Source organism: Pongo abelii, chromosome 10 (genome assembly GCF_028885655.2).
Source record: "Pongo abelii isolate AG06213 chromosome 10, NHGRI_mPonAbe1-v2.0_pri, whole genome shotgun sequence".
NCBI classification, from domain to species: Eukaryota; Metazoa; Chordata; class Mammalia; order Primates; family Hominidae; genus Pongo; species Pongo abelii.
In genome coordinates this window covers 122,561,523-122,586,158 of record NC_071995.2, presented here as the reverse complement: position 1 = coordinate 122,586,158, position 24,636 = coordinate 122,561,523, and the positions used below count along the sequence as shown (strand labels likewise).

Sequence of the window (24,636 nt, the reverse complement as noted above, 5' to 3'; positions counted from 1 at the left end):
TCACTACTTCTGCTTTGCCTTACAAGCGCTGTACACAGTCATCACTATGTTTGTAATTACATCACAAGCGACCCATCGAACAGGCCAAGCCAGATGACTGCTGTTACTCATCTGGTTGGAGAGTTCTCTCCGGAGTCTCCTGCACCAAGTAATGAAAGACTTCCTCCCAGATAAACAAACAGAGGAGCCCGCAACTGAATGGCTTCAGTTACACAATGATAATTGTTTTAGAAGAGTTATCAAGAGCTCCGGCCTACTCCACGGGGTGAGGAATGAATTCACGGAGGATACTAATAAACAGCACAGGTGAGTGTTCTCACCGGGGACACAAGTATCCCCAGCACACCAGCCAGGTAACTCACGGTGACAGAACGCTGCTTGCTGCCCACCCGAGACAACCCGCAGACTGCATACCAGCTTCCAAAATTTAGAGGGGAAGGGCCAGGGTAAATGTGGGAGGACTGTGAAGGCACACCACCGAAGCCTCAATTCCTTGCACAAGAAGAGGCAGCTAAGGCATGGGTGACCCTGGGATGAGCTTTCTGAAACAGGATCATGAACCAGGCTTGATGGCCTGATTCTTGTTGCCTCTGTTCACTACCACCTGGAAAGGAAGCATATGCCTTACACTGTAAAAGAAAACTGAATTACTGTTAAAGTTTAATACAGATAATCTATTACTGAGGGTTAATCATAATAGCGGTCTTTAATCTCTCTGCCTAGAGAGATCACCATCTTCCATGGTTTTGAGAAGAAAGGCAGAAAAGCATTAGACAACATCAAATAAGTAAGTAAGCAGCCCCTGAGATCAATGGCTGCAACCAGCTTCGTCAGAAGCAAGTTACCTGCATTTCTAGAACCTGTTTCAGGGGTGGTGCAGGAGGGCTGGCCTCTCCTTCAGGAAGGGGAATATCAGCTCTATTAATTTCCTGTACCAAATACACTGTGAAAATAAAAGTTAAACAATTAGATACTAAAACGTACTATAATACATTTCAGTCAGAAACATTTTAAAGCCCAACGTTTCCCAAGCCATCTAAAAATCAATGTCTAAATGCACAAAAATCTTGCTTGTTCCAACTGACTTACTGGTCACTTTTTGCAACCTTGTTTCCAAAAATAATGCTGCCTAGAGAGATCTGCATGCAGTGACAAAATAAACAACAACCTCTTCTATTTCTTAGTGACTTAAAAAATAAATAAATAGAATGAACAACAACCTGGATAAACCTTTTCTGAAATTCCACCCCATTTTTTTCATTTCTAATATTCTAGTTAAAGAACTTTTGAGTCACAGCCATCTCCACATCGGCAGAATGAAGCAGAGGTTAGGGGCGCACTTGGAAGTGCAGGAATTACCCAAGTGATAGACCTACAATAGCCCCTACGGGAGCTGGCAACATGACTTCTCGCAGATGCCCTCAGAAAGAAAAGGGCATCCATCAGTCCAACAAGAAAATCACAACCACTGCCAGGAAACCCACCCGGCACCAAGAGCCAGGCTCTCTTGCAGCTCCCAGTCAGCCCTGAGGCTGTGGCTGAGGACAACCTGCACTGCTTCACCACTGAAGTTAAAAACCAGATTCAAAAGCCTGGCTGGGTCTTGCAATTGCTGCCACTGGCAGCCTCGGGGGCGAGTGTCAGGGCGGCCCTAGAAATGGGCAAGTTCATGAAACCTGGGAAAATGGTGCCAGTCGTGGCCGGACACTACTCTGGACACAAAGCCAATCCTCATGAAGAAAACTGATGATGGCACCTCAGACCACACCTGCAGCCACGCTCTGGTGGCTAAAAAAGACCATTATTCCCACAGTGACAGCTGCCATGGGCAAGAAGATTGCCAAGAGGTCAAAGGTCAAGTCTTTTGTGAAGGTTTATAACTATAATGACCTCATGCCCACAGAGTACCCTGTGGCGATCCCCTTGGACAAAACCATCAGGTTTTCAGAGACCCTGCTCTTAAATGCAAGGCCCAATGGGAGGCCAAAGTCAAGTTCAAAGAGTGGAACAAGACTGGCAAGAACAAGCGGTTCTTCCAGAAGCTGTGGTTTTAGATGTTTTTTGTTTCAGTCACTAAAAAAAAAACCTAGATTCATGAAACTAATAGTACACCAGCCAAAATTAACTACTTTATTTGGTTTATGTTTTCAATTCCATGAAGCATTCCTTTCCTTAGGCTAAAAGTCACAATATCTGTTAGTCATTATCAGGCCTAATATTTAGAAGTGTTACTAACTGGTTTACAGAGGGACAGAGGCAGGTAAAGAAGTAAGGAGGAAAAACAAAAAGAAAAAGAAAAGAAACTGTCTTACCAAGATAGCAAAGGAAGCACTGGGTCTAAGAGGTTTCTAGAAATGAATGCAAATTGTTTTAATCAATTTATATTTCAATTTATTCTTTTTTTTTTTTTTTAAGAGACAGGGGTCTCACTATGTTGCCCAGGCTGGCCTTGAACTCCTGGGCTCAAGACAGCCTCCCGCCTCTACCTTCAGAGTAACTGAGACTATAGGCATGTGCACCACCATGCCTGGCGCACATAAATTTCCTTGAGAGGTCCTTTTTTCACTGTTTTAAGTCTGCATTCTTATGGGGTCATACTCTGCTGCCCAGGCTGGAGTACAGTGGTGTGTCATCCTGGCCCACAATAACCTCAAACTCCTGGGCTCAAGCAATTCTCCCACCTCAGCCTCCCGAGTAGCTAAGACTACAGGCACATGTCACCATGCCTGGCTAATTTTATTTTTTGTGGAGACAGGGTCTCAGTATGTTGCCCAGACTGGTCTCAAACTCCTGGACTCAAGTGATCCTCCCACCATGGCCTCCCAAAGTGCTGGAATTACAGGCGTGAGCCATCATGCCCAGCCCTGCATTCTTTTGAAACAGTTTAAGCTACAGGAAGTCCTGGATATACCTAATGTGTTATCACATTTGCCTTGCCTTTAAAACCCTCATTCTGAATACACCATCTATGTAATGACTCGCCCAGGTTGCAAAGACAGGAATATGGTGCCACTAACATACATGAGCCACACAAATAACTAGGACCTCAAGCAATATGAATAGGACTAGATTTCAGATGACTAAAATTTCCTGTTACTCTTAAAAATCCCCAGTTTAAAAAAAATAGGCTGGGCGTGGTGGCTCACACCTGTAATCCCAGACCTTTGGGAGGCCGAAGCCAGCAGATCACCTGAGGTCAGTAGTGTAAGGTCAGCCGAGAGAAAGGAAGAATAGACCCAAAGTCAGGCGAGTAAGTTTATTGAACCTGCCGGCTGCTCCACCACAGAGGAGGCAGCCCTGAACTTACAAAATGAGGGGTTTATACGGGGGAGAGAGATCCTGGGGTCGTTTGTTGGTTAACTTTGCCATGTATCACCTTGTGACCTTTACGGTAGCAGCTAGATGAAGGAACTTACAGGAGGCTGCAAGCAAAGTTTGTTTAGGCTTCCCACAACCTCCCTGTGTGGTCCGGATGGTTTGTAATTGTGTTTTGCTTATCACAGGAAGGTCTGATAAGTGAAGTTTCCTGGCTTCAGGGGCGCCTAGATAAGGGCTTAGAAATGTTAAAGGGGCTCAGGGGGAGGGGTGGGCAGCACGGAGAGGTTTGGGGGAAGTGTTGGCAGTACCAAGAAGCTTTTTTGGGGAGGTTTCTCCCTAACAAGGAGTTCAAGACCAGCCTGGCCAACATGGTAAAACCCCGTCTCTACTAAAAGTACAAAAATTAGCCGGATGTGGTGGCACACACCTATAGTGCCAGCTACTAGGGCGGCTGAAGCAGGAGAATTGCTGGAATCCAGGAGGCGGAGCTGCAGTGAGCTGAGATCATGCCACTGCACTCCAGCCTAGGTGACAAAGCAAGACTCCATCTCAAAAAAAAAAAAAAAAAACAAGCTTTGTCCTTCAGTTGACTGTCACTTTCCCTCCACTTCAGTGAGAACCTCAAGGCTTGATTTGATAATGACTACTACCAGACTAAGATGGTAAAGATTTTAGAGATAAAAGAAGTGGCCCTGGGCTACTTAGTTGAAATGGTTATCAGCACTGATCTAACACACTGGCAAAGGAAGCCCTGAGAAAAAGGAAATTATTGTCAACCAATCTATCTGCCATTCCCACCTCCCTTGTTCCTTGATAAAATTTTAAATTAAGTAACTTATTAACATGTACAATATTTTTAAGTTATAATAAACTACAAGGGATCGGTTAAATAAGCCACCACACATTAATATTAATACAATCAAATAGTACGCTGCCATCAAAAACGACGATCGGTAAATATCTGTGTCTACTGACACGAAAAGATGTTATAGTATAGTAAGCACTGTTAAGTAAAAAACAAGGGTAACAACAAAATAACCAGGCCGTTATGTTTGTAAATTTTTACTTTTATAGATGAATAAAAAATACAGAAAAATAATACATGCCTACATAACCGTGATTGCTTCTGAATGAGAATACAATTTTTTTTCCTTTCTGCTTGTCTATATTTTCCAATATTTTTAAACCGAACAAGGTTTGCCTATATAAAGGTAATTATTTAAGTTATTAAATCAGAAAATAAACTTACCCAATATTCGCTCTAGCTCTTCACACCGCTTCACCTCACCAACAAATTTTCTTTGGAAAGAACTTATGTTCTGGTTGAGCTGAGAAAAGGATGAAAAATATGGTTTAAATTTCTAAAATTTAAAAATACTTTTATGTAAAAAATAAAACATCACCACAGTTTGGGGGATGTACACTCTTGTATACTATTGAATGAAACTATAAACTGACACAACTTTTCTGGAGAGCAATTTGTCAACTGTTACCAAAAAAGCCTGAAAATCCAGCCGGGCCAACACAGTGAAACCCCAACCCTGCTAAAAATACAAAAATTAGGCCAGGGCAGTAGCTCACGCCTGTAATCCCAGCACTTTGGGAGGATGAGGCGGGCGGATCACTTGAGGTCAGGAGTTCAAGACCAGCCTGGCCAACATGGTGAAATCCCACCTCTACGAAAACACAAAAATTAGCCAAGCATGATGGCAGGTACCTGTAATCCCAGCTACTCGGGAGGCTGAGGTGGAAAAATCGCTTGAACCCGGGAGGCGGAGGTTGCAGTGAGCCAAGATCGTGCCATTGCACTCCAACCTGGGCAACAGGGCAAGACACTATCTCAAAAAAAAAAAAAAAATTAGCCGGGCATGGTGGCGCACCTGAGTAATCCCAGCTACTTGGAAGGCTGAGGCATGAGAATTGCTTGAGCCCGAGAGGCAGAGGTTGGATGGAGCCGAGATCGCACCACTGCAATCCAGCCCAGGTGACACAGTGAGACCCTGTCTCAAAAAAGAAAAAATCCTGAAAATGATTATTTGCCCAGCAATACCCCATGAAGAAAATTTAACCTAAGGAAAAAGCTGTGGAAACAGATAAAAATCTATCTATGACAACATCAATCTCAGGGAAAAAGAAAAAATGTAACCCAAAAATCCAACAATAGAAAACTGGTTCAAGAAATTACAGTAGCATAGTTAAAGAAATTATAGCCAGGACAGCAGCTCGCGTTGATAATCCCAGCAATTTGGGAGGCTGAGGTGGGAGGACTACTTGAGGCCAGTAGTTTGAGGCCAGCCTGGGCAACATGGTGAGACACCATCTCAACAAAAAATAAAAAATTAGCCAGGCCTGGTGGTGCACGCCTGTGGTCCCAGTTGCTCAGAAGGCTGTGGCAGGATTGCTCGAGCCCAGGAGGTCGAGATTGCAGTGAGCAGTGATCACACCACTGCACTCTAGCCTGGGTGACAGAGCAAGAGCCTGTCTCAAAAAAAAAAAAAAAAGAAAGAAAGAAAAGAAAAGAAATTACAGTCTATATCCACACAATGGAATGCTACTTAGCAATAAAAAGGAATGAACTACTGACGCATGCAACAACAGGGATGACTTTCTTTTTTTTTTGAGACAGTTTCGCTCTGTTGCCCAGGCTGGAACGCAGTGGCAGGATCTTGGCTCACTGCAACCTTCGCCTTCCAGGTTCAAGTGATTCTCCTGCCTCAGCTTCCCAAGTAGCTGGGATTACAGCCAAGTGCCACCACGCCCAGCTAAATTTTGTATTTTTAGCAGACGGGGTTTCACCATGTTGGCCAGGCTGGTCTCAAAACTCCTGACCTCAGATGATTCACCCACCTCGGCCTCCCAAAATGCTGGGATTACAGGCGTGAGCCACCACGCCCACCCTGGATGACTTTCATACTAAGTGAAAGCAGCCAGACACAAGAAGCCACATACTGTGTGATTCCACTTACATGGAATGTCCAGAAAAGACAACCCTAGAGGCAGCAAGCAGATTAGTGGGTGCTGGGGGTGCGGGGGTAGGAATAAGGATTAACTGTAAATGAGCATTAAGGATCTTCTGGGGTGATGGAATGTTCTAAAACAATTGTGGCAATGGATGCATGACTCCATAAACTCTTTTTTTTTTTTTTTTTTTGAGACAAGGTCTCACTGTCGCCTAGGCTGAAGTCCAGTGGCGCGATCTCGGCTCACTGCAGCCTCCGCCTCCCAGGTTCAAGCAATCCTCCTGCCTCAGCCTCTCGAGTAGCTGGAATTAAAGGCACATGCCACCACACCCGGCTAATTTTTGTATTTTGGGTAGAGATGGGGTTTCGCCATGTTGCTCAGGCTGGTCTCAAACTGGTGGGCTCAAGTGATCTGGCCGCCTCAGCCTCCCAAAGTGCCCGGATTACAGGTGTGAGCCACTGCACCCGGCCTCCATAAACTTTCTAAAAATCATGGGTAAACTCTACCATACACCTCAATAAAGTTGTGTATATATGACCAGGTATTTGATTATATTATATTAAGAAATGTTATTTAAATTTTCAGGTACAATGTTGGTAACAATTTTTTATCTTCTAGACCAGGCCTGGTGGCTCATGCTTGTAATCCCAGCACTCTGGGGGGCCGAGGTGGGCGGATGACTTGAGGTCAGGAGTTTGAGATCAGCCTGGCCAACATGGTGAAAGCCCGTCTCTACTAAAAATACAAAAATTAGCCAGGCGTGGTGGTGTGTGCCTGTAATCTCAGCTGCTCAGGAGGCTGAGGCATGAGAATCACTTGAACGTGGGAGGCAGAGGTTGCAGTGAGCCAAGATCGTGCCACTGCACTCCATCCTGGGCAACAGAATGAGACTCCATCTCAAAAAAAAAAAAAAAAAAAATTCATCTCTTAGAGATACTTGTTGAAAAGTTAAATTATATATCTTGGATTTGCTTCAAAATGATCTAGTCTGGGAAGTGAGAAAAAACTAAGTTTACATTTATGGGTACATGGGGGTACACTGTACTCTTCCCTCTACTTCTTATAATACAAAGTTTAAAACAATTTTAAAAAGTTGTAAAAGAATATTTAATAAAATTAGGAAGTTAGTCATGATTTCTGTGTAAAGCAGATTAGGATGTTTTCAGTGTGGTTCAAATTATATAAAAATACATATATATGGGTACATATACATTATTAGAGAAATGTTGATTGTCCAGTATTAGCCAAAAAGTTAAAGGTAATTTCTAGGCGTTGGGATCATGCAAGGTATGTTACTATTCTTATGTTTTCCACATTTCTCACACTGATCATCTATTACTTTCATACTTTAAAAATTTACAGTATATCATTCATGTTGAAAGCCATTTAAGACACGAAATTTATCTTTATTCCATCCAGGATTTGTACTGGGCACTCTCAAGAAACAGTTAAGATACAACTTGACATGAAACTGCTCAATCTGGTAAGTGTCTACTCAGTGTTTGACTCAGTTCTTGTTCATTTTTTGGGGATTTTTTTTAAAAGAACCAGAAGAAAGGTAAAAATTCTAATTTCACTTCTGTTTGTCACCTTCTCATTTGTTTCTGGAGGTCAAACTAAAAGTACCCACTTCCAAGTTACTAATGATTCAGACACAATCTAGTTCTATGGAACTTGTTGGAAAGGAAGTTCTGTGTCTAAAGCTGTCACAGGATACTACTTCTCAGCTTTCATTTTCTTCCTTCAATATCAAATAGTGATTAACTCTAAATGGACATGATGTTTCTACAAATAGTAGAATCTTTATTTATAAAGAGGTAAATTTCTGTGGCAATAATACAAACATGGATTTCACATACATACACCACCATCACCAGCTTACATATATTAACTTTTTTTTTTTGTTTTTTTTTTTGAGACGGAGTCTCGCTCTGTTGCCAGGCTAGAGTGCAGTGGCGCGATCTCAGCTCACTGCAACCTCTGCCTCCTGGGTTCAAGTGATTCTCCTGCCTCAGCCTTCTGAGAGTAGCTAGGACTACAGACACACCCCCACCATGCCCAGCTAATTTTTGTATTTTTAGTAGAGACAGGGTTTCACCATGTTGGCCAGGATTATAGGCGTGAGCCACCACGCCCAGACATATTAACTTTTCTTTTCTATTGTGTGGTTTCTTTTATAAATTTTGGGGTTTTTTTCCCTTTTAGGGCAGTACCCTAATTCAAGGCTAATGGAATAAGGTACATTTTAATGTAGATTCAATTCAAGGCACATTTAACCTAGTAAAACCAGCAGAGAAGACCTGGTGCTGTTTGTTCTGATATTCACACCCATTGATACTCCCACTTCAGCTGAAGGACTAAAGAGGAAACCTGTTCTTAGACTGAGAACTGTAACAAAAGTGAGAACTTTCCCTTCAGGGAGTCCTCCCCATCAGCTGAATGACCTTTCTTTTCCAGGTACTTCCCACTAGCTGTCACCATGGAAGTCACCACCTGCCCCCCTTTCCCTTGCAAGGGTTACTAACAGTGATCCCATCTGGTCACCACAAAGTCAGTAGGAAACTCAGGCTGAAGACACACTGAAAACCTAGCACCACACAAGAACTCATCGCAGCGACCTTAGTTTTACTTCCTTCTGGAAAAAGATGAACAGCACTTTCTTCTCCTTTCACTGACATTCAGTTGAAAAGGATCCCAGGTACACTCTATGACTGGAGGTAGTGGTGCTTATTGAAACTGGAACCTTTGTAGTGATTAGTACGTTTGCTCAAACCTGTAAGACTGAAGTGTGATAAGTGTCTTGGCTTGAGTACTAACCGGAAGGAAAACATCTACCTGTTACAAAAGTAGGAGCCTGCTGCGCCTGCAGCTGTTGCCTGAATGTTTTGGGTGCTACTCACAGATCAGCGCAGCATCCATCAGGTGAATGGGTACAACTGCAGAAGTGGCTCCAGGAAGCAGGACCCGCCCTGCATCTTACCTGCACCCTCGCCTGTCACTCAGGAGTTTCTCCATGACTTTGCAACTGCCTTATGGGACTGATCTGGTATTAGATATCTGATATCAACGGATATCAGATCTGGGGTAGGGCTGATACCTCTTGAAATTAAGGACACCTTAGGAAGATTAAGGGAAACAGTCAGATGAAAGTGGTGGCCAGGAAATAAAATGTTCGCCTGACTGGATTTCAATTCAGTCAGTAAGTACTTGCTTCACGGTCTCCCTTCCACACCCTGTTCTTTGCCTTCTTAGCACTTATCACAGCTCATAATCAGAGTGTGTTTAATCTGTCTCCTCCCACACTGGAAGCTCCAGGAACACAGGGACTGTGTCTGCCTTGCTCACCACCGAGTCTCCAGCACCAAAAACAGTGCCTGAACATAGCGGGCAGTCAAGAAAAGCTTGTCTGTTCATTCGACAAATGCCTATCGATGCCAATGACTGCCAAGGACTGCGTTAAGGTACTTACTCTCAGAGGCTGACAGTCCCTTGGTGGAGACAAACAATAAACAAGTAAATGGACAGACAGACAAACAAATGTTTATTATTACTTGTTGGGGAGACAGCTTCCACTCGACAAATAATGACTGAGTTCTTAAGTCCTTATACACAATGGTATGTACAGCATTAAGCATCAGTGACCAAAACAGACAAAAATCCCTCTCCTCAAGCAGATGACATCCAGCTCTTTCCCATTTCAGGCTCTGTCTGGGCTCCTCCTGTTCCCTCCAACAAGGACCCTCTCCCCAGATCTTCCCCACGGCTGGCTCCTTTCTATTTGGGTCTCAGCTGAAATATCACCTTCTCCGGGAGGCTTCCTCGACTATCCCTTCAAACGCACCTCCCGAATCACCTTCACATCACCCCGTTTTTTCTTTATGGCAAACCTTTTTTGGTTGACCTATTTATTTGGTTAATGTGCCCCCCTAACCCCCGTAAAGTTCCAAAAGGACTCCAAGAGGCCTTTGTGGGATTTGTTCTCCCGCTGAGCTCGGTGCCCCAAGCTGATGAAGACCACACAGAGGCGATCCTAACTAACTGGGGCAGAGCAGCCGCCGACCACACAGACCGCCGGCGACCCTGGAGTCAGCCCCGCGCTCCGGGAAGCTTTGGCCGCTGAGCTGGGGCGTCATCTTCCCCGTCTGGGCAATGGGGACGGGGCGCGCCCTTCCTCGGTGCTCCCAGCGGGAGGGCCCCAGCGATGTGCGGGATGGGGGGCGCCAGGAGAGCAGGTGCGGCCCGCGTCTCCCAGGCGACACTCACGTCTCGGAACTGGACCAGGCCCTTCTCGCCCAGGGCGCTGAGGCACTCGTAGGCCGTGCCCGACTGCAGGAAGAGCTGCGCCAGGCACATGGTCTCGCTCCGGAACAGGGACCCCATGGCGGGCCGATCGGCGCCCGGAGGGGCTCGACGGGCGGCGGCGGCTCCGAGCCGCGCGGGCCCGCACACTCAGCCGGTGCGGCCCGGGCCTCGAGCTCTTCCTGTGGCCTGGCCGCGGCCCCGCACCACGGGGCTCCAGGTTGCAGCGGCCACCCCGGTTCTGCCACCGCGGCCGCCGCTCCAGCTGCCGCCACAGCAGTCCGCGAGGTCCCGCCCCCAAGCTACCGCCGGTTCCGGTTCCGCCCCCGCGTCCCGCTCCCCCCGCCGGCCGACCAATGGGCGCCCAAGGTTGCCGCCGCACGCCGTGGCGGCAGGGCCAACCAGCGCGAACCCGGCGGATACGACCACTGCAGCTGGCGCTCTGCTGGACCGGACGCAGAGCTGCAGCCCGCGCGGCTCCCCGGCTTTCCTGGAGGAGTCTCGCCGAGTGTGCACGCCGCGAAGCTCACCCGTTCCTAGTGCGCGACCCTATGCTGCTGCGTGTGTGTGTGTGCGTGTGTGTGTGAGAGAGAGAGAGAGAAAGAGAGAGGGAATCTCGCCCAGTCCCACAGGCTGGAGTGCAGTAGCGCGATCTCGGCTCACTGCAACCTCTGTCTCCCAGGGTTAAGCGATTCTCCAGCCTCAGACTCCCAAGTAGCTGTGACTACAGGCGCGCGCCACCGCGTGCAGCTAATTTTTTTGTATTTTTAATAGAGACGGGGTTTCACCATGTTGGCCAGGCTGGTCTCAAACTCCAGACCTCAGGTGATCCGCCTGCCTCGACCTCCCCAGTGCTGGGATTACAGGCGTGAGCCACTGCGCCCGGCCCTGCTGCTGGTTTTTTATGGATAGAGTTTCCCTCTGTGGCCCAGGGAGGAGTGCGGTGGCGGCACGAGCTCGGCTCGCTGCAACCTTGACCTCCTGAGCTCAAGCGATCCTCCCACCTCAGCCTCTGGAGGAGCTGGGATTACAGACGCGCGCCATCACACCCGGCTAATTTGTTTTTAAAATGTTTGTAGAGAAGGGGTTTCATCATGTTGGCCAGGCTGGTCTCAAACTCCTGAACTCAAGCGATCCTCCCGTCTTGGCCTCCCAAAGCGCTAGGATTACAGGTGTGATCCGCCGCCTGGAGGGATCCTGGGCTTCTTCGTGAAGTTGGAGTGTGCAGCCAGCATCCCAATACAGTTTTCAAACATTTCCCACCGACCTCGCAAGACTCCTCCTGCTCAGTTGCAGTCTCCCCTTCCCGCCCAGCCTGGCCACCACAGGACAATTTTGTCTCAATAGATTTGCCAGCTGCAGGCTTGTCCTGTCGATGGAATCACACAGCACCTAGTGTATGTTCCCCACACTGACCGGGAAGCAGGGGCTCCCTCACAGACAGCAACCTCACCGCTGTCCCAGTCGAGTCTCTGCTTACATATCCCCTTCCTTGAGACTGTCTCTGGCCCCTCTACTTCGGAGTCACATCCTTGTTCTACTTCCTTCACTGCACCTGCCACCATCTGAAATTATCTTGTCTGTGTGTTAGTGCCAGTCTTCCCTGCTAGAATGGAAGCTCCACCAAGGTGGGGGGACATTGTTTCTGCCACTGTGGTATCTCCAAGCCCCAGCACATAGTAGCCACTCAATAAATAGTTCATGAATGCATACATAAATGTATAAACTTAGAAAAGTTAAAACCATAGACACCCCAGATCCCATTCTACTGCCAAACTGAGTTTTTTCCTTCTTTTAAGTACAAAGGCGTCCTCACAAAGCCCACAAAATCAGGCTAAATTACCTGTCATTTGGAAGTTTTAAATTTATTTTCCATAAATACCTGAAATCCAAAGCTAGTTACACTAGGCTGGGTGCCCTGGTTCAGTCCTGTAATCCCAGCACTTTGGGAGGCTAAGGCAGGTGGATCACTTGAGGTCAGGAGTTCGAGACCAGCCTGGCCAACATGGCAAAACCCCGTCTCTACTAAAAAAATACAAAAATTAGCTAGGCGTGGTGGTAGGCACCTGTAGTCCCAGCTACTCAGGAGGCTGAGGCAAGAGAATCGCTTGAACCTGGGAGGTGGAGCTTGCAGTGAGCTGAGATGACACTCCTGGACTCCAGCCTGGGCAACAGAGTGACACTCTGTTTCAAAAGAAACAACAACAACAAAAAGATACAGTGAGAACTGTGAGGGTGAATTCAAATGGCTGAAGTTCAGACAATAATTGACTCAGACCCCAGCTCCATCAGTCCAGTACTGACCCAGATTCCTGAGTCAGCCCTAGAGGGGTCGGGTGAAGGCCCAACACCACCACAGTACAGATGCTGAAATTCACAGTATTTCCATCATGCAGATACTTATGACCTCTGCAGTGACTAGCTCATCCCCCTATTTGAAAATGGACTCAGGCCGGGCGCAGTGGCTCACGCCTGTAATCCCAGCACTTTGGGAGGCCGAGGCGGGTGGATCACAAGGTCAGGAAATCAAGACCATCCTGGCTAACACCGTGAAACCCCGTCTCTAGTAAAACTACAAAAAATTAGCTGGGCGTGGTGGTGGGTGCCTGTAGTCCCAGCTACTCAGGAAGCTGAGGCAGGAGAATGGCGTGAACCCGGGAGGCGGAGCTTACAGTGAGCCAAGATCGCGCCACTGCACCCCAGCCTAGGCAATAGAACGAGACTCCGTCTCAAAAAAAAAAAAAGAAAATGGACTTAAGACTGGAGGAAAATTCGAAATTCCCCCTGGGCAGGAACTCTGCAGTGAAGATGAAACAGCACATTTTATGTGGTGCTGGGTATCAGCAGGCACTAGGAATTCGATCAAAAAGTATAAAAGGGAAAATAATCATTTTTCAAAATTAGGCTTAAATAACATACAAAATCCATCTGAAACAACTAAGTTACCTGGCACTCAAAGAAAACTTACAGGTGATGTGCCATGTGGCCACTGTAGGACCGTGGCTAAAAACATCTATTCCAGGGCTGGGCACAGCAGCTCATACCTATAATCCCAGCAGTTTGGGAGGCTGAGGCAGGTAGATCACTTGAGCCTAAGAGTTCAGGACCAGGCTGGGTAACATAGGGAGACCTCCTTCTCTACAAAAAAAAAAAAAAAAAAAAATACAAAAACTAGCCAGGTACAAGCCTGTGGTCCCAGCTACTTGGGAGGCTAAGGTGGGAGGATCACTTGAGCGCAGGAGGTCGAGGCTGCAGTGAGCCGTAACTGTGCCACAGCTCTCCAGCTCTCCAGCCTGGGTAACAGAGTAAGACTGTGTCTCAAAAAAAAAATAAATAAACAATTCCATTCTCCCCACTGAGTGGGGTTGACTGTTCCCATGTGAGGGCCCATGGGAGAAATTTGTCAAGACTCAGCTAGGAAAAACTGTCCTTCATTGATGAACCAGTTAATTTTTAATGAATAGATTTCATAATTCCTATAGCTAATCGTTCTTGGATTTTTGTAAACTGGGATCTTGGTTGGGCATGGTGGCTCCTGCTGGTAATCCCAGCACTTTGGGAGGCTTAGGTGGGAGGATCACTAAAGCCAGGAGTTTGAGACCAGGCTGGGCAACATAGCGAGACCCCCGTCTACTAAAAAAAAAAAAAAATAGCCAGGCGTGGTGGCACACACACCTGTAGTCTCAGCTACTTGGGGGAGAATCGCTTGAACCCAGGTGTTTGAGTTTACAGTCAGCTATGATCGTGCCACTGCACTCCAGCCTGGGCAACAGAGGGAGAACCTGTCTCTAAAAAATAAATAAATAATGAATTAGGGGTCCGCCTCTGCTAAATGCAACCTTTGGCATATATTTTAAGGGCTCACATGTGCCCCTGGTTTTGTTTTACTTTTCTCTTATTATTTTCCTCCCGCAGCCCCGACATCTTTCCCCACCAATTATTTTGTGGTTTTGTATTACATGCATTTTTAAGGATTTCTTAATCCTTTCTATGGAATATGGGAAACATCAATCAACACAAATGTATTAAAAACTAAAGAAAAGACTGATTCTCTCTGGTATAAATAAAACTCCTATGACTTTAACTAATTTGTGATAAGCTAAAATTTCTAACATTTCTTGAGTTCTTCTCATGCATTTTATTCAGTCCAGGCCAGCGATGAGAATATTCATTCTGCATTGGATAGCTACATATATGAATTAAAGTCACAGGGCACTTAATAAAAATTTTCTACAAAAATGAGACATTTCATTTATTAAAATTTTATAGAGAAGCATACAAGACTACAACAAATCACTGAAGTCAAGGTCTAAAGTCTTTGAGAAGTCAGATGGACTGGACGCAGTGGCTCACGTCTGTGATCCCAGCACTTTGGGAGGCCGAGGTGGGCAGATCATCTGAGCTCTGGAGTTACAGACCAGCCTGGGCAACATGGCAAAACCCCGTCTTTACCAAAAATACAGCCAGGCGTGGTGGAGCATCTGTGGTCCCAGCTACACCAGAGGCTGAGGTGGGAGGATTGCTTGGGAGGCAGAGATTGCAGTGAGCCGAGATTGTGCACTGCACTCCAGCCTGGGTGACAGAGTGAGACCCCGCCTCAAAAAAACAAAAACAAAAACAAAAAAGGCCGGGTGCGGTGGCTCATGCCTGTAATCTCAGCACTTTGGGAGGCCAAGACGGGCGGATCACGAGGTCAGGAGTTTGAGAGCAGCCTGGCCAATACAGTGGAACCCTGTCTCTACTAAAAATACAAAATTAGCCAGGCGTGGTGGTGCATGCCTGTAATCCCAGTTCTCCGGAGGCTGAGGCAGGAGAATCGCTTGAATCCAAGAGGAGGAGGTTGCGGTGAGCCGAGATCACTTCAGCCTGGGCAATAAGAGCAAAACTCCATCTCAAAAAAAAAAAGCCAGGTGGTTGTCTAACTATAGGCTTTGCATATTCTGGTCCAGGGGTTGCTGAGGAACAAGGCCAACATGAGGAACAACAGCAACAGTAAGCCCTTAGCAACACACTGAGAATGCGGCTCCCCTGAAAAACAATGGACAAAATTAAACCGCAGTATTTCTTAACTCTTTTGATAACAGTGTAGGTATAGGCTGGGCGTGGTGGCTCACTCCTATAATCCTAACACTTTGGGAGGCCAAGGAGGGCGGATCACTTGAGGCCAGTTCGAGACCAGCCTGGCCAGCACGGTGAAACCCCGTCTCTACTAAAAATACAAAAATAGCCAGGCGTGTTGGTGCTATAATCCCAGCTACTCCAAAGGCTGAGGCATGAGAGTCGTCTGAACCCAGGTGGCAATGGTTGCAGTGAGCTGAGATTGTGCCACAGCACTCCAGCCAGGGTGTCAGAGCAAGACTCTGTCTAAAAAAAAAACAGTGTAGGTAGAAATAAACTAAGCCAAAACAGTAATGGTGATCACTTCCAAGTGGCAATATTATCCGTACATTTTTTTTAAGTTTCTATATGTTTTATGCTTTCTGTAACATTTAGACATCATTTTAAAATTTTTTTAAATTGACATAACATAATTGGTCATAGAAATCTGTTTTACCCCACCTTGATAATACTGAGTCCATGGATATAGAAGCTGCGGCCAACACACGTCATTTCTGTTGCAGTCATACTCTGTATAATTGATCTGGAATCTAGAAAACATTTTAGAGGGTTACAAAAACTACAAGTGAGAAGTATCAGAACTTGATTAAAGGAATAAACTTCCTATTTTCAAATATATATTTTTCTGCTTCCTAATGTCAACTAGGTGAGCAACTGGAGTACCTCGTCAGGGGGCGGGGTAACTGTGCAGGAATCTTAATAAACTGGACGGATGCACTGATAGGGAGAAGGTCGGCCTTGTGCTTACAGGTAAGCCCACACTGGTACTGCCAGTTCACTGAGGAGAACCTAGGAGGGAAAGATCACATGGTCAGCATAGCCACCATTCAGTTCTATTCCACCAAGAACAGCAGATAATGGATGCAATCACAGTATAACCTGAGGTTCTCCTAAAAAGTTTCGCATTCTACCTGGGCTGTTTTTTCTTTGTATTTGTCCATGGTCTTTGACCATTTCCACAGACAGATCCAAAGAGAAGAGAAACTCCTAATAACCCCTCATGGGCCTGTCGCCCAGCAACATCTGCCAGTCTTGTTGTCAGTCTCACTCCTCTCCAGCCAGTGCATTTTATACAGGTGCTATCAAAGGTACCTTTGTTCATCACCTGTTTTTCTCAAACAATGTAATAATAAAAGCAGCAGCTAGCCACTTATTGAGGGCTTTCCACGTTCGAGGCACAGAGATAACTTGCTTGCAACACACCATCTCATGTTATCCTCAAAAGAGTACTGCGGTGGTAACTGCACTCCCATTTTCCCTTGCAGAGCCACCACTCTCCATTCCCAGTTCAGTGGAGCAGAAGGAATTGGCCCTAATCCAGAGGTGCACCCATCACCTGAGCCTAGCCAATAAGAGCTGTCCATTGCCCCAGTCATAGGGATTGGTTCAGAAAGGAGCACATGACCCAAACTGAACCAATAAAAGTCTGCCCAGATCTATTTTGAGAAAGAGGAGGGGCCGGGTGCTGTTGCTCATGCCTGTAATCCCAGCACTTTGGGAGGCTGAGGCAGGCAGATCACCTCAGGTCGGGAGTTCAAGACCAGCCTGACCAACATGGAGAAACCCCATCTCTACTAAAAATACAAAATTAGCCAGGCAAGGTGCCACGTGCTTGTAACCTCAGCTACTCAGGAGGCTGAGGCAGGAGAATCTCTTGAACCCAGGAGGTGGAGGTTGCCGAGAGCCAAGATGGCGCCACTGCACTCCAGCCTGGGCAACAAGAGCAAAACTCGGTCTCAAAAAAAAAAAAAAAAAAGAAAGAAAAGAAAGAGGAGTCAACAGGCTTTCTCCCCACTGGACTTGCTGCAGTGACATAAGCCTGGATTGCTGGTGCTGATCTTCGCCATCTCTTGAGGAGACCCTCTCTGAGAATGAAGCCAACCCAAAGGAAGAGGAGCTGAGACACGAAAACAAAAAGATCCCTGACCACACTGGAACCACGAACCATGAACTAGCTGTATGTGGATTACTCTGAACTTGAACCAATAAACTCCCCTTTTTGCTTAAGTCAGTATGAACTGGGCACCTGTCACTTAAAACCGATGGAGGCAGGCTGGGCGTGGTGGCTCATGCCTGTAATCCCAGCAATTTGGGAGGCCGAGGCGGGCGGATCATGAGGTCAGGAGATTGAGACCATCCTGGCCAACAGGGTGAAACCCTGTCTTTACTAAAAATACAAAAATTAGCTGGACGTGGTGGCACATGCCTGTAATCCCAGCTACTCGGGAGGCTGAGGCAGGAGAATCGCTTCAACTAGACAGTCGGAGGTTGCAGTGAGCCAAGATCTTGCCATTGCACTCCAGCCTGGAGACAGAGGAAGACTCTGTCTCAAAAAAAAAAAAAAAAAAACTGATGGAGGCTTGATACATAAAGGCATTATCACCATATTACAGAGGAGGAAACTACAGCTCAGAAAGGTTAAGTAATTGGCCAGTGCCACACAGCTAAGTAGGACAGCCATGATTTGAACCTATCTGCTGCCAAAGTCTCTAACCACAGACAATATTCTCTGATCAGATTATCAGTTGCATTCATGGATTTCAAAATATACTTAGCACTAAGGAGCACTTTATTCATCTTTGTACTCCCTAAAATACCTTGCAGACTCTCTTACACATGGCTTTATAAATACTTGTGAGAATAAGTCTCCATTATACACATAGTTCATACATATTCCATATGTGCATATAAACATCTTGCTAATAATTGCAAGTTGTAAATAAACAATCAGTTTCTAAATAAACATTTCCCCCTTGTTCGGAATGCTCTCAACTTTCCTGACTCTCTCTAAACTACAGTGATCCAAGATGTGATCATACCTTGTCTCTACGCCAAGTATCTCCTGCTGAGTAATCCCTTCCACTGCGCCAGCATCCGAGATGAGGATGCGGATGCTCAGGTGAGCAGGAATATCCAGGCACATGCCGTTCACACTGCTAGCCAGCGGGTCTGCACCTGGATCAGGGGCATCTACACCTATAGAAATGTTAAGTTATGCACTTTTCAAAGATTAATTTGATAAGTTTTCCTACAATGTCATAATAACCAAAATGAGGAATAATATCAGGCAGGCATCACATTAATGAGGCTTTAGTCTCTTACAGGCTCTAGTTTACTTGTCAGTCCCTAACTGTGTTATCCCTTAAAGTCTACAAGGCATAGGATGGCACTAATAAAAACTGTGTTTAAAATGTTTCCTTGTATGGGCCGGGCGCGGTGGCTCACACTGTAATCCCAGCACTTTGGGAGCCCGAGGCGGGCGGATCACAAGGTCAAGAGATCGAGACCATTCTGGCCAACATGGTGAAACCCTGTCTCTACTAAAAGTACAAAAATTAGCTGGGCGTGGTGGTGCTTGCCTGTAGTCCCAGTTACTTCGGAGGCTGAGGCAGGAGAATGGCGTGAACCTGGGAGGCGGAGCTTGCAGTGAGCCGAGATCATGCCACTGCACTGCAGCCTGGCGACAGAGCGAGACTCCGTCTCAAAAAAAAAAAAAAAAAAAAAAGTTTCCTTGTATGTTAGCCAGTCACTGGAACTTAAAAGCCCTGACCCACATATTAAAGCCATAAATCATCATTCAGTTTCCAAGCTCCCACTGAAATCTACCCAGCCTTTTAACAGAAACATATATAATTGCAGTAAAATGCCATCGTTATTCCATGCAGTCACAGTTCTAGTAAAAGCTGTGTAAGACATTTAAAATCCATACTAACAACTTTAGGCCAGGCACAGTGGCTCACGCCTATAATCCTAGCACTTTGGGAGGTCAAGGTAGAAGCACTGCTTGAGCCCAGGAGTTTGAGACCAGCCTGGGCAACATGGCAAAACCCTGTCTTCTCGAGAAAAATAAAATAGCCAGGTATGGTGGCACACACCCGTAGCACACACCAGCTACCCAGAAGGCTGAGGTGAGAGGATTGCTTCAGCCTGGGAAGTCAAGGCTGCAGTGAACCACGATGGCACCACTACACCCCAGCCTGGACAAGAGTGAGAACCTCATCTCAAAAAATAAAAATAGGCCGGGCGCGGTGGCTCACGCCTGTAATCCCAGCACTCTGGGAGGCCAAGGCGGGCGGATCATGAGGTCAGGAGATCGAGACCATCCTGGCTAACACGGTGAAACCCCGTCTCTACTAAAAATACAAAAAATTAGCCAAGCGCGGCGGCAGGTGCCTGTAGTCCCAGCTACTCGGGAGGCTGAGGCTGGAGAATGGCATGAACCCGGGAGACGGAGGTTGCAGTGAGCCAAGATGGCACCACTGCACTCCAGCCTGGGTGACAGAGCGAGACTCTGTCTCAAAATATAAATAAATAAATAAATAAAAATAAAATAAAAATAAAAATCAGTCGGGCGTGGTGGCTCACACCTGTAATCCCAACACTTTGGGAGGCTCAGGTGGGTGGATGACCTGAGGTCAGGAGTTCGAGACCAGCCTGGCCAACATGGTGAAACCCTGTCTCTACTAAAAATACAAAAATTGGCCAGGCATGGTGGCACACGCCTGTAATCCCAGCTACTTGGGAGGCTGAGGCAGGAGAATCACTTGAACCTGGGAGGTGGAGGTTGCAGTGAGCTGAGATCATGCCACTGCACTCCAGCCTGGGTGACAAAATGAGACTCCATCTCAAAAAAAAATAATGATAATAATTGAAAAAAAAATAATAATAAAACAAAATCCACACTAAGGACTTTAATTAATATATATTAGATAGGTAAGTAATTTCCTAATGTGTTACCATAGTATTAATACAATTGGAAGAGAATGAAAATGAATGAGAAATGAATTTACGTTCATCTTGGAGAAAACCCAGCAAGGTCAATGAGAGGAAGTAGGGTAGGTTCTATGGCTCCTCTGAAGGGGGTTCTTTGCTCCTTCAGGGATTCCGAAGGTCAGTAACACTGTTTTATGTCTAATTTCCTTATACATGTGTCAACACCACTTCTCTTCTGCTTATTAACCAGGATCAAGGTTGCTTTTTGGCTCAGACATGAAATAAAAGTTAACCCCTTCCACCTTGAAGGCAACAAAATGTTATCACCACGCTGATTTCGTACCTCATTAACCTGGGTTCTCCGCTGGACATTTTCTCTACCGTTTATTTCCCAAGTGCTGACTTTTCTCCAGCCCTCAGGGTCATTCCACAGCCTATCTAGCTGGCCTGGGTGGCAAAGCCCAGGGCTTGACAAGCTCGACCTCTGGCTTCCGTTTGCAAATGAGGATCTAGGTCTGGGCCCAGTGCCTTGAGCACCAGCTAGATGAGCAAACAGCAGCCTGAGTGCCCCGTGGGGTGGCAGTCCAACAGGACTCCCTCCCCAAGTCAGAGAGTGGTCTGGGGCACCTCAAACTCACAGACATATCACATGATCCACGACCACAGAGGGGGAAGGGAGGGTCCTCATCACCATGACCCCAATCACAAGGGGTGTGCACAATACAGGTGTGTGTCTGTAGGAGCCGTTGTGTGAATTCCATCCCACTGAGCCTAGCTGACCTCAGAGGGGATGGAAAGGGCGAGGGCAGGATCCAGAGGGCTGATCCCTACCCACCAGGCAGAGGAGAGGGGCAGAGCAGCATCTGCAGGGAGAGCAGGGCAGGGGCAAAGCAGATGCGCACACTCATTGGGCTCTTTCTGGTCCTAAAAGGCAATTCCATTAATTAGCTCAATAAAAAAAGCTTTCTATTCAAAGTATTTACAGACTCAAGACTCCCCAAGAAACCGGGAAATTACCTAACTTGCTACCAGGGAACAGAGGAAAGAGGTTGGAACCCCAGGTTTTCATTCTAGCTCTGCCAAAACTCACTGTGACCTTAGGCCTCTCCAACATAACCCGATGAACTGGATCTCCATGCTCAAAGGACCTTTTGGATTCGGAGGTGAAATCGGGCCTGGTGAAGAAGCTTTAAAGTCTGGTTTACCTTTATTCCATGTACATGTGGTATATCTTCTTCCCTTTGTGTACGATCTACTTGCCAATTCAACACTGCAAATACCTTTGGCCAAAGGCACTGGGCTGTCAAGTCTTTCTATCTGGCCCCCATGATCCCTGCTATTATTAGATCTGTTGCACCATTTTTTGTGTGTGTGTGTGTGAGACTCCTGTCGCCCAGGCTGGAGTGCAGTGGCGCGATCTCGGCTCACAGCAAACTCCGCCTCCCAGGTTCCCACCATTCTCCTGCGTCAGCCTCCCGAGTAGCTGGGACTACAGGCGCCTGCCACTACGCCCGGCTAATTTTTTTTTATTTTTATTTTTAGTAGAGACGGGGTTTCACCTGTGTTAGCCAGGATGATCTCGATCTCCTGACCTCGTGATCCACCCGCCTCGGCCTCCCAAAGTGCTGGGATTACAGGCGTGAGCCACCGCATCTGGCCGATCTGTTGCACCTTAATTACTTTCTTTCTTGACAGCTTTATTGAGTTATAATTCACATACTATACAATCCACCCACTTAAATTGTGCAATTCGATGGTTTCTGGTATAGTCACAAAGCTGTGTAACAATCAGCAGATTCTATTTTAGAACATTTTATCACTCTGCGAAGAAATCCTTTACCCACGGCAGTCTCTCTCCATTTCCTCCCAACTCCTCCACCTCCGGCATCCACTAATCTGCTGTCTCTATACATTGCCCATTCTGGACATTGCATATAAATTGAGTCATACAATATGTGGTCTTTTGTGTCTGGCTTCTATCACAATATTTTCAATCACTTTATTTTCTTTTAAGTTAACAAAATTACCTTTAAAAATTACAAAGTCAATTCTCAAATGCCTGTATTCCTGGCAATCAAAAACAGCAATGCAAACTGAAGTGCACTAAAAATCTTCAAACCTTGCTTGGACTTTGTTTTAATGTATTTTATTTTATTTTGTTTTATTTTTAGAGTCAGGATCTTGCTCTGTCATCCAGTTTGGAGCGTGGTGGTGTAATCAGAGCTCACTGTAGCCTCAAACTCCTAGGCTCCAGAGATCCTCTTTCCTCAGCATCCCAAGTAGCTGGGACTGCAGGGACATGCCACCACATCCGACTAATTTTTTAAATTTTTCGTAGAGACAAGGTCTCACTATGTTGCCCAGGCTGGTCTTAAACTCCTGGCCTCAGCCGGGTACTGTGGCTAACACCTATAATCCCAGCACTTTGGGAGGCCGAGATAGGTGGATCACAAGGTCAGGAGTTTGAGACCAGCCTGGCCAATATGGTGAAACCCCGTCTCTATTTAAAAAACACAAAACTTAGCCAGGCGTGGTGGTGGGCGCCTGTAATCCCAGCTACTCGGGAGGCTAAGGCAGGAGAATCACCTGAACCCAGGAGGCAGAGGTTGCAGTGAGCCGAGGTTGTGCCATTGCACTCCAGCATGGGTGACAAGAGCAAGACTCCGTCTCAAAAAAAAAAACAAAAAAAAAAACTCCTGGCCTCAAGCAATCCTCTTGCATTGACCTCCTAAAGTGCTGGGATTATAAGTGTAAGCCACTGCTCCCAGCCTAGACTTTCTTTCACGAAGACTGTTGTTGGCCAGGCGCAGTGGCTCATGCCTGTAATCCCAACACTTTAAGAGGTTGGGGTGGGCAGATCACTTAAGCTCAGGAGTTAATGACCAGCCTAGGCAACATGGCGAAACCCATTTCTACAAATAATACAAAAAATTAGCCAGATGTGGTGGCGCACACCTGTGGTGCCAGCTACTTGGAAGGCTGAGGCGGGAGGATCCCTTGAGCCTGGGAGGATGAGGCTGCAATGAGCTGTGATTGCACCACTGCACTCCAGCCTGGGTGACAGAATGAAACCCTGTCTCAAAAAAACAAAAACAAAAAACCAAAAAAGTCATTGTGAATAAGAAGAAAAAGACATGCCAAGTTTCCTGCCTGGAGAGCTAGCCCCTGGGCAAACATCCAGTTAAGTCGCAGTCAAGCCTCAGGAAGATGACCTACTGGGTTGAGCTCTAATGCTGCGACTACAGTTGGTAGTCACAGCAACCAAGTTACAGGCTTTATTGTACCCGGGTTTGACTTACGTATTATTTCGAGCCAGCCATCACTAAGATCAGCGTAATCGGAGTTGCCTCTCATTGCAACGTGAGTCGCTTGCATTAGTGAATCAAGTCTTTCAACAGCGTTCTCCCTGCAAGAGAGTAAGATATTTCTCAGCTCATGGACAGCAGGTCTTGTCCTAAAGTCATTTCCAGTGAATGTCCGGGTTTCACTTCCAAGTGCCTAAATTAAAAACTGCCAGAGGAACTGGCATTAAAAACTTGCTGGGTGTCACCCATGGACTAGGTGTGTTTGATGGCCTTCCCAGGATGGACCTACACACCTGGGGGAGGACATACAGAAGCAATATTTACTTTAGACTTAAAATGTTAGTAACTTAGCTGGGTGCAGTGGCTCACTCCTGTAATCCCAACCCTTTGGGAGTCTGAGGTGGGAGGATTGCTTGAGCTCAGGAGTTCAAGACCAGCCTGGGCAACAGGGCGAAACCCTGCCTCTACAAAAAACATAAAAATTAGCCAGTCATGGTGGCATGCACCTATATTTCCAACTACTCGGGAGGCTGAGGTGGGAGGAGCGCATAAGCCTGGTGGGGCTAAGGCTACAGTGAGCTGAGATCGTACCACTGCACTCCAGCCTGGGTGACAGAGCAAGACCCTGTCTCACAAAAAAAAAAAAAAAAAAAAGTTAGTAACTTAAGTTGGGAATCACATGGTTCACAAACTCTGCCGACTGTCACCAAACTTAGGAGGTAGTTAGAGCACACATCAAGTTACCAGGATAAATTCGTGGGCCAGAGTGATCCAACAGTAAAAGTAACCTAAATATCTAGCTGGAATTTTGAGTCATAAAATTAAGTGAAGACTAAGAGTTGGAACGTAGCATTCCCTCCTTCCCAGTACTATCATCAGAGGGTACAAATCTCATGAAATGCAGGAGAGGGACTCTGCCCAC

At 46.4% G+C, this 24,636-nt stretch overlaps 2 protein-coding genes, 1 long non-coding RNA gene and 1 pseudogene across 7 annotated transcripts in view; 2 read left to right on the top strand and 2 right to left on the bottom strand.

Moving 5' to 3' along the window:
* Positions 1 to 9,811, top strand: part of LOC129049258 (uncharacterized) — a 33,769-nt gene extending 23,958 nt beyond the window's left edge. Inside the window, exons 4-5 of the long non-coding RNA XR_008512195.1 lie at positions 7,699 to 7,762; positions 8,737 to 9,811. This is a non-coding gene — a long non-coding RNA (uncharacterized LOC129049258). The remainder of the gene's footprint in view (positions 1 to 7,698; positions 7,763 to 8,736) is intronic.
* The window catches only part of ATP6V0A2 (ATPase H+ transporting V0 subunit a2), a 45,093-nt gene extending 34,193 nt beyond the window's left edge, over positions 1 to 10,900 (bottom strand). The window contains exons 1-3 of one of the 2 annotated variants that reach the window (XM_003778155.4): positions 10,543 to 10,900; positions 4,568 to 4,646; positions 846 to 943 (exon numbers count right to left, since the gene is read on the bottom strand). In XM_003778155.4, the coding sequence (XP_003778203.2) occupies positions 846 to 943; positions 4,568 to 4,646; positions 10,543 to 10,659 (294 nt within the window). In that variant the 5' untranslated portion in view covers positions 10,660 to 10,900. The remainder of the gene's footprint in view (positions 1 to 845; positions 944 to 4,567; positions 4,647 to 10,542) is intronic. The other variant, XM_054527693.2, reaches the window with a different exon arrangement.
* On the top strand, positions 1,280 to 2,054 carry LOC112135807 (large ribosomal subunit protein eL27-like; annotated as a pseudogene).
* A 3,904-nt stretch (positions 10,901 to 14,804) lies between the features above and the next one.
* The window catches only part of TCTN2 (tectonic family member 2), a 38,523-nt gene continuing 28,691 nt past the window's right edge, over positions 14,805 to 24,636 (bottom strand). For all 4 annotated transcript variants that reach the window (XM_024257113.3, XM_054527691.2, XM_024257114.3 and 1 more), the window contains 5 exons: positions 23,709 to 23,815; positions 18,516 to 18,672; positions 16,360 to 16,485; positions 16,138 to 16,226; positions 14,805 to 15,606 (listed from right to left, as the gene is read on the bottom strand). In XM_024257113.3, coding sequence (XP_024112881.2) covers positions 15,497 to 15,606; positions 16,138 to 16,226; positions 16,360 to 16,485; positions 18,516 to 18,672; positions 23,709 to 23,815 — 589 coding nt within the window. In that variant the 3' untranslated portion in view covers positions 14,805 to 15,496. The remainder of the gene's footprint in view (positions 15,607 to 16,137; positions 16,227 to 16,359; positions 16,486 to 18,515; positions 18,673 to 23,708; positions 23,816 to 24,636) is intronic.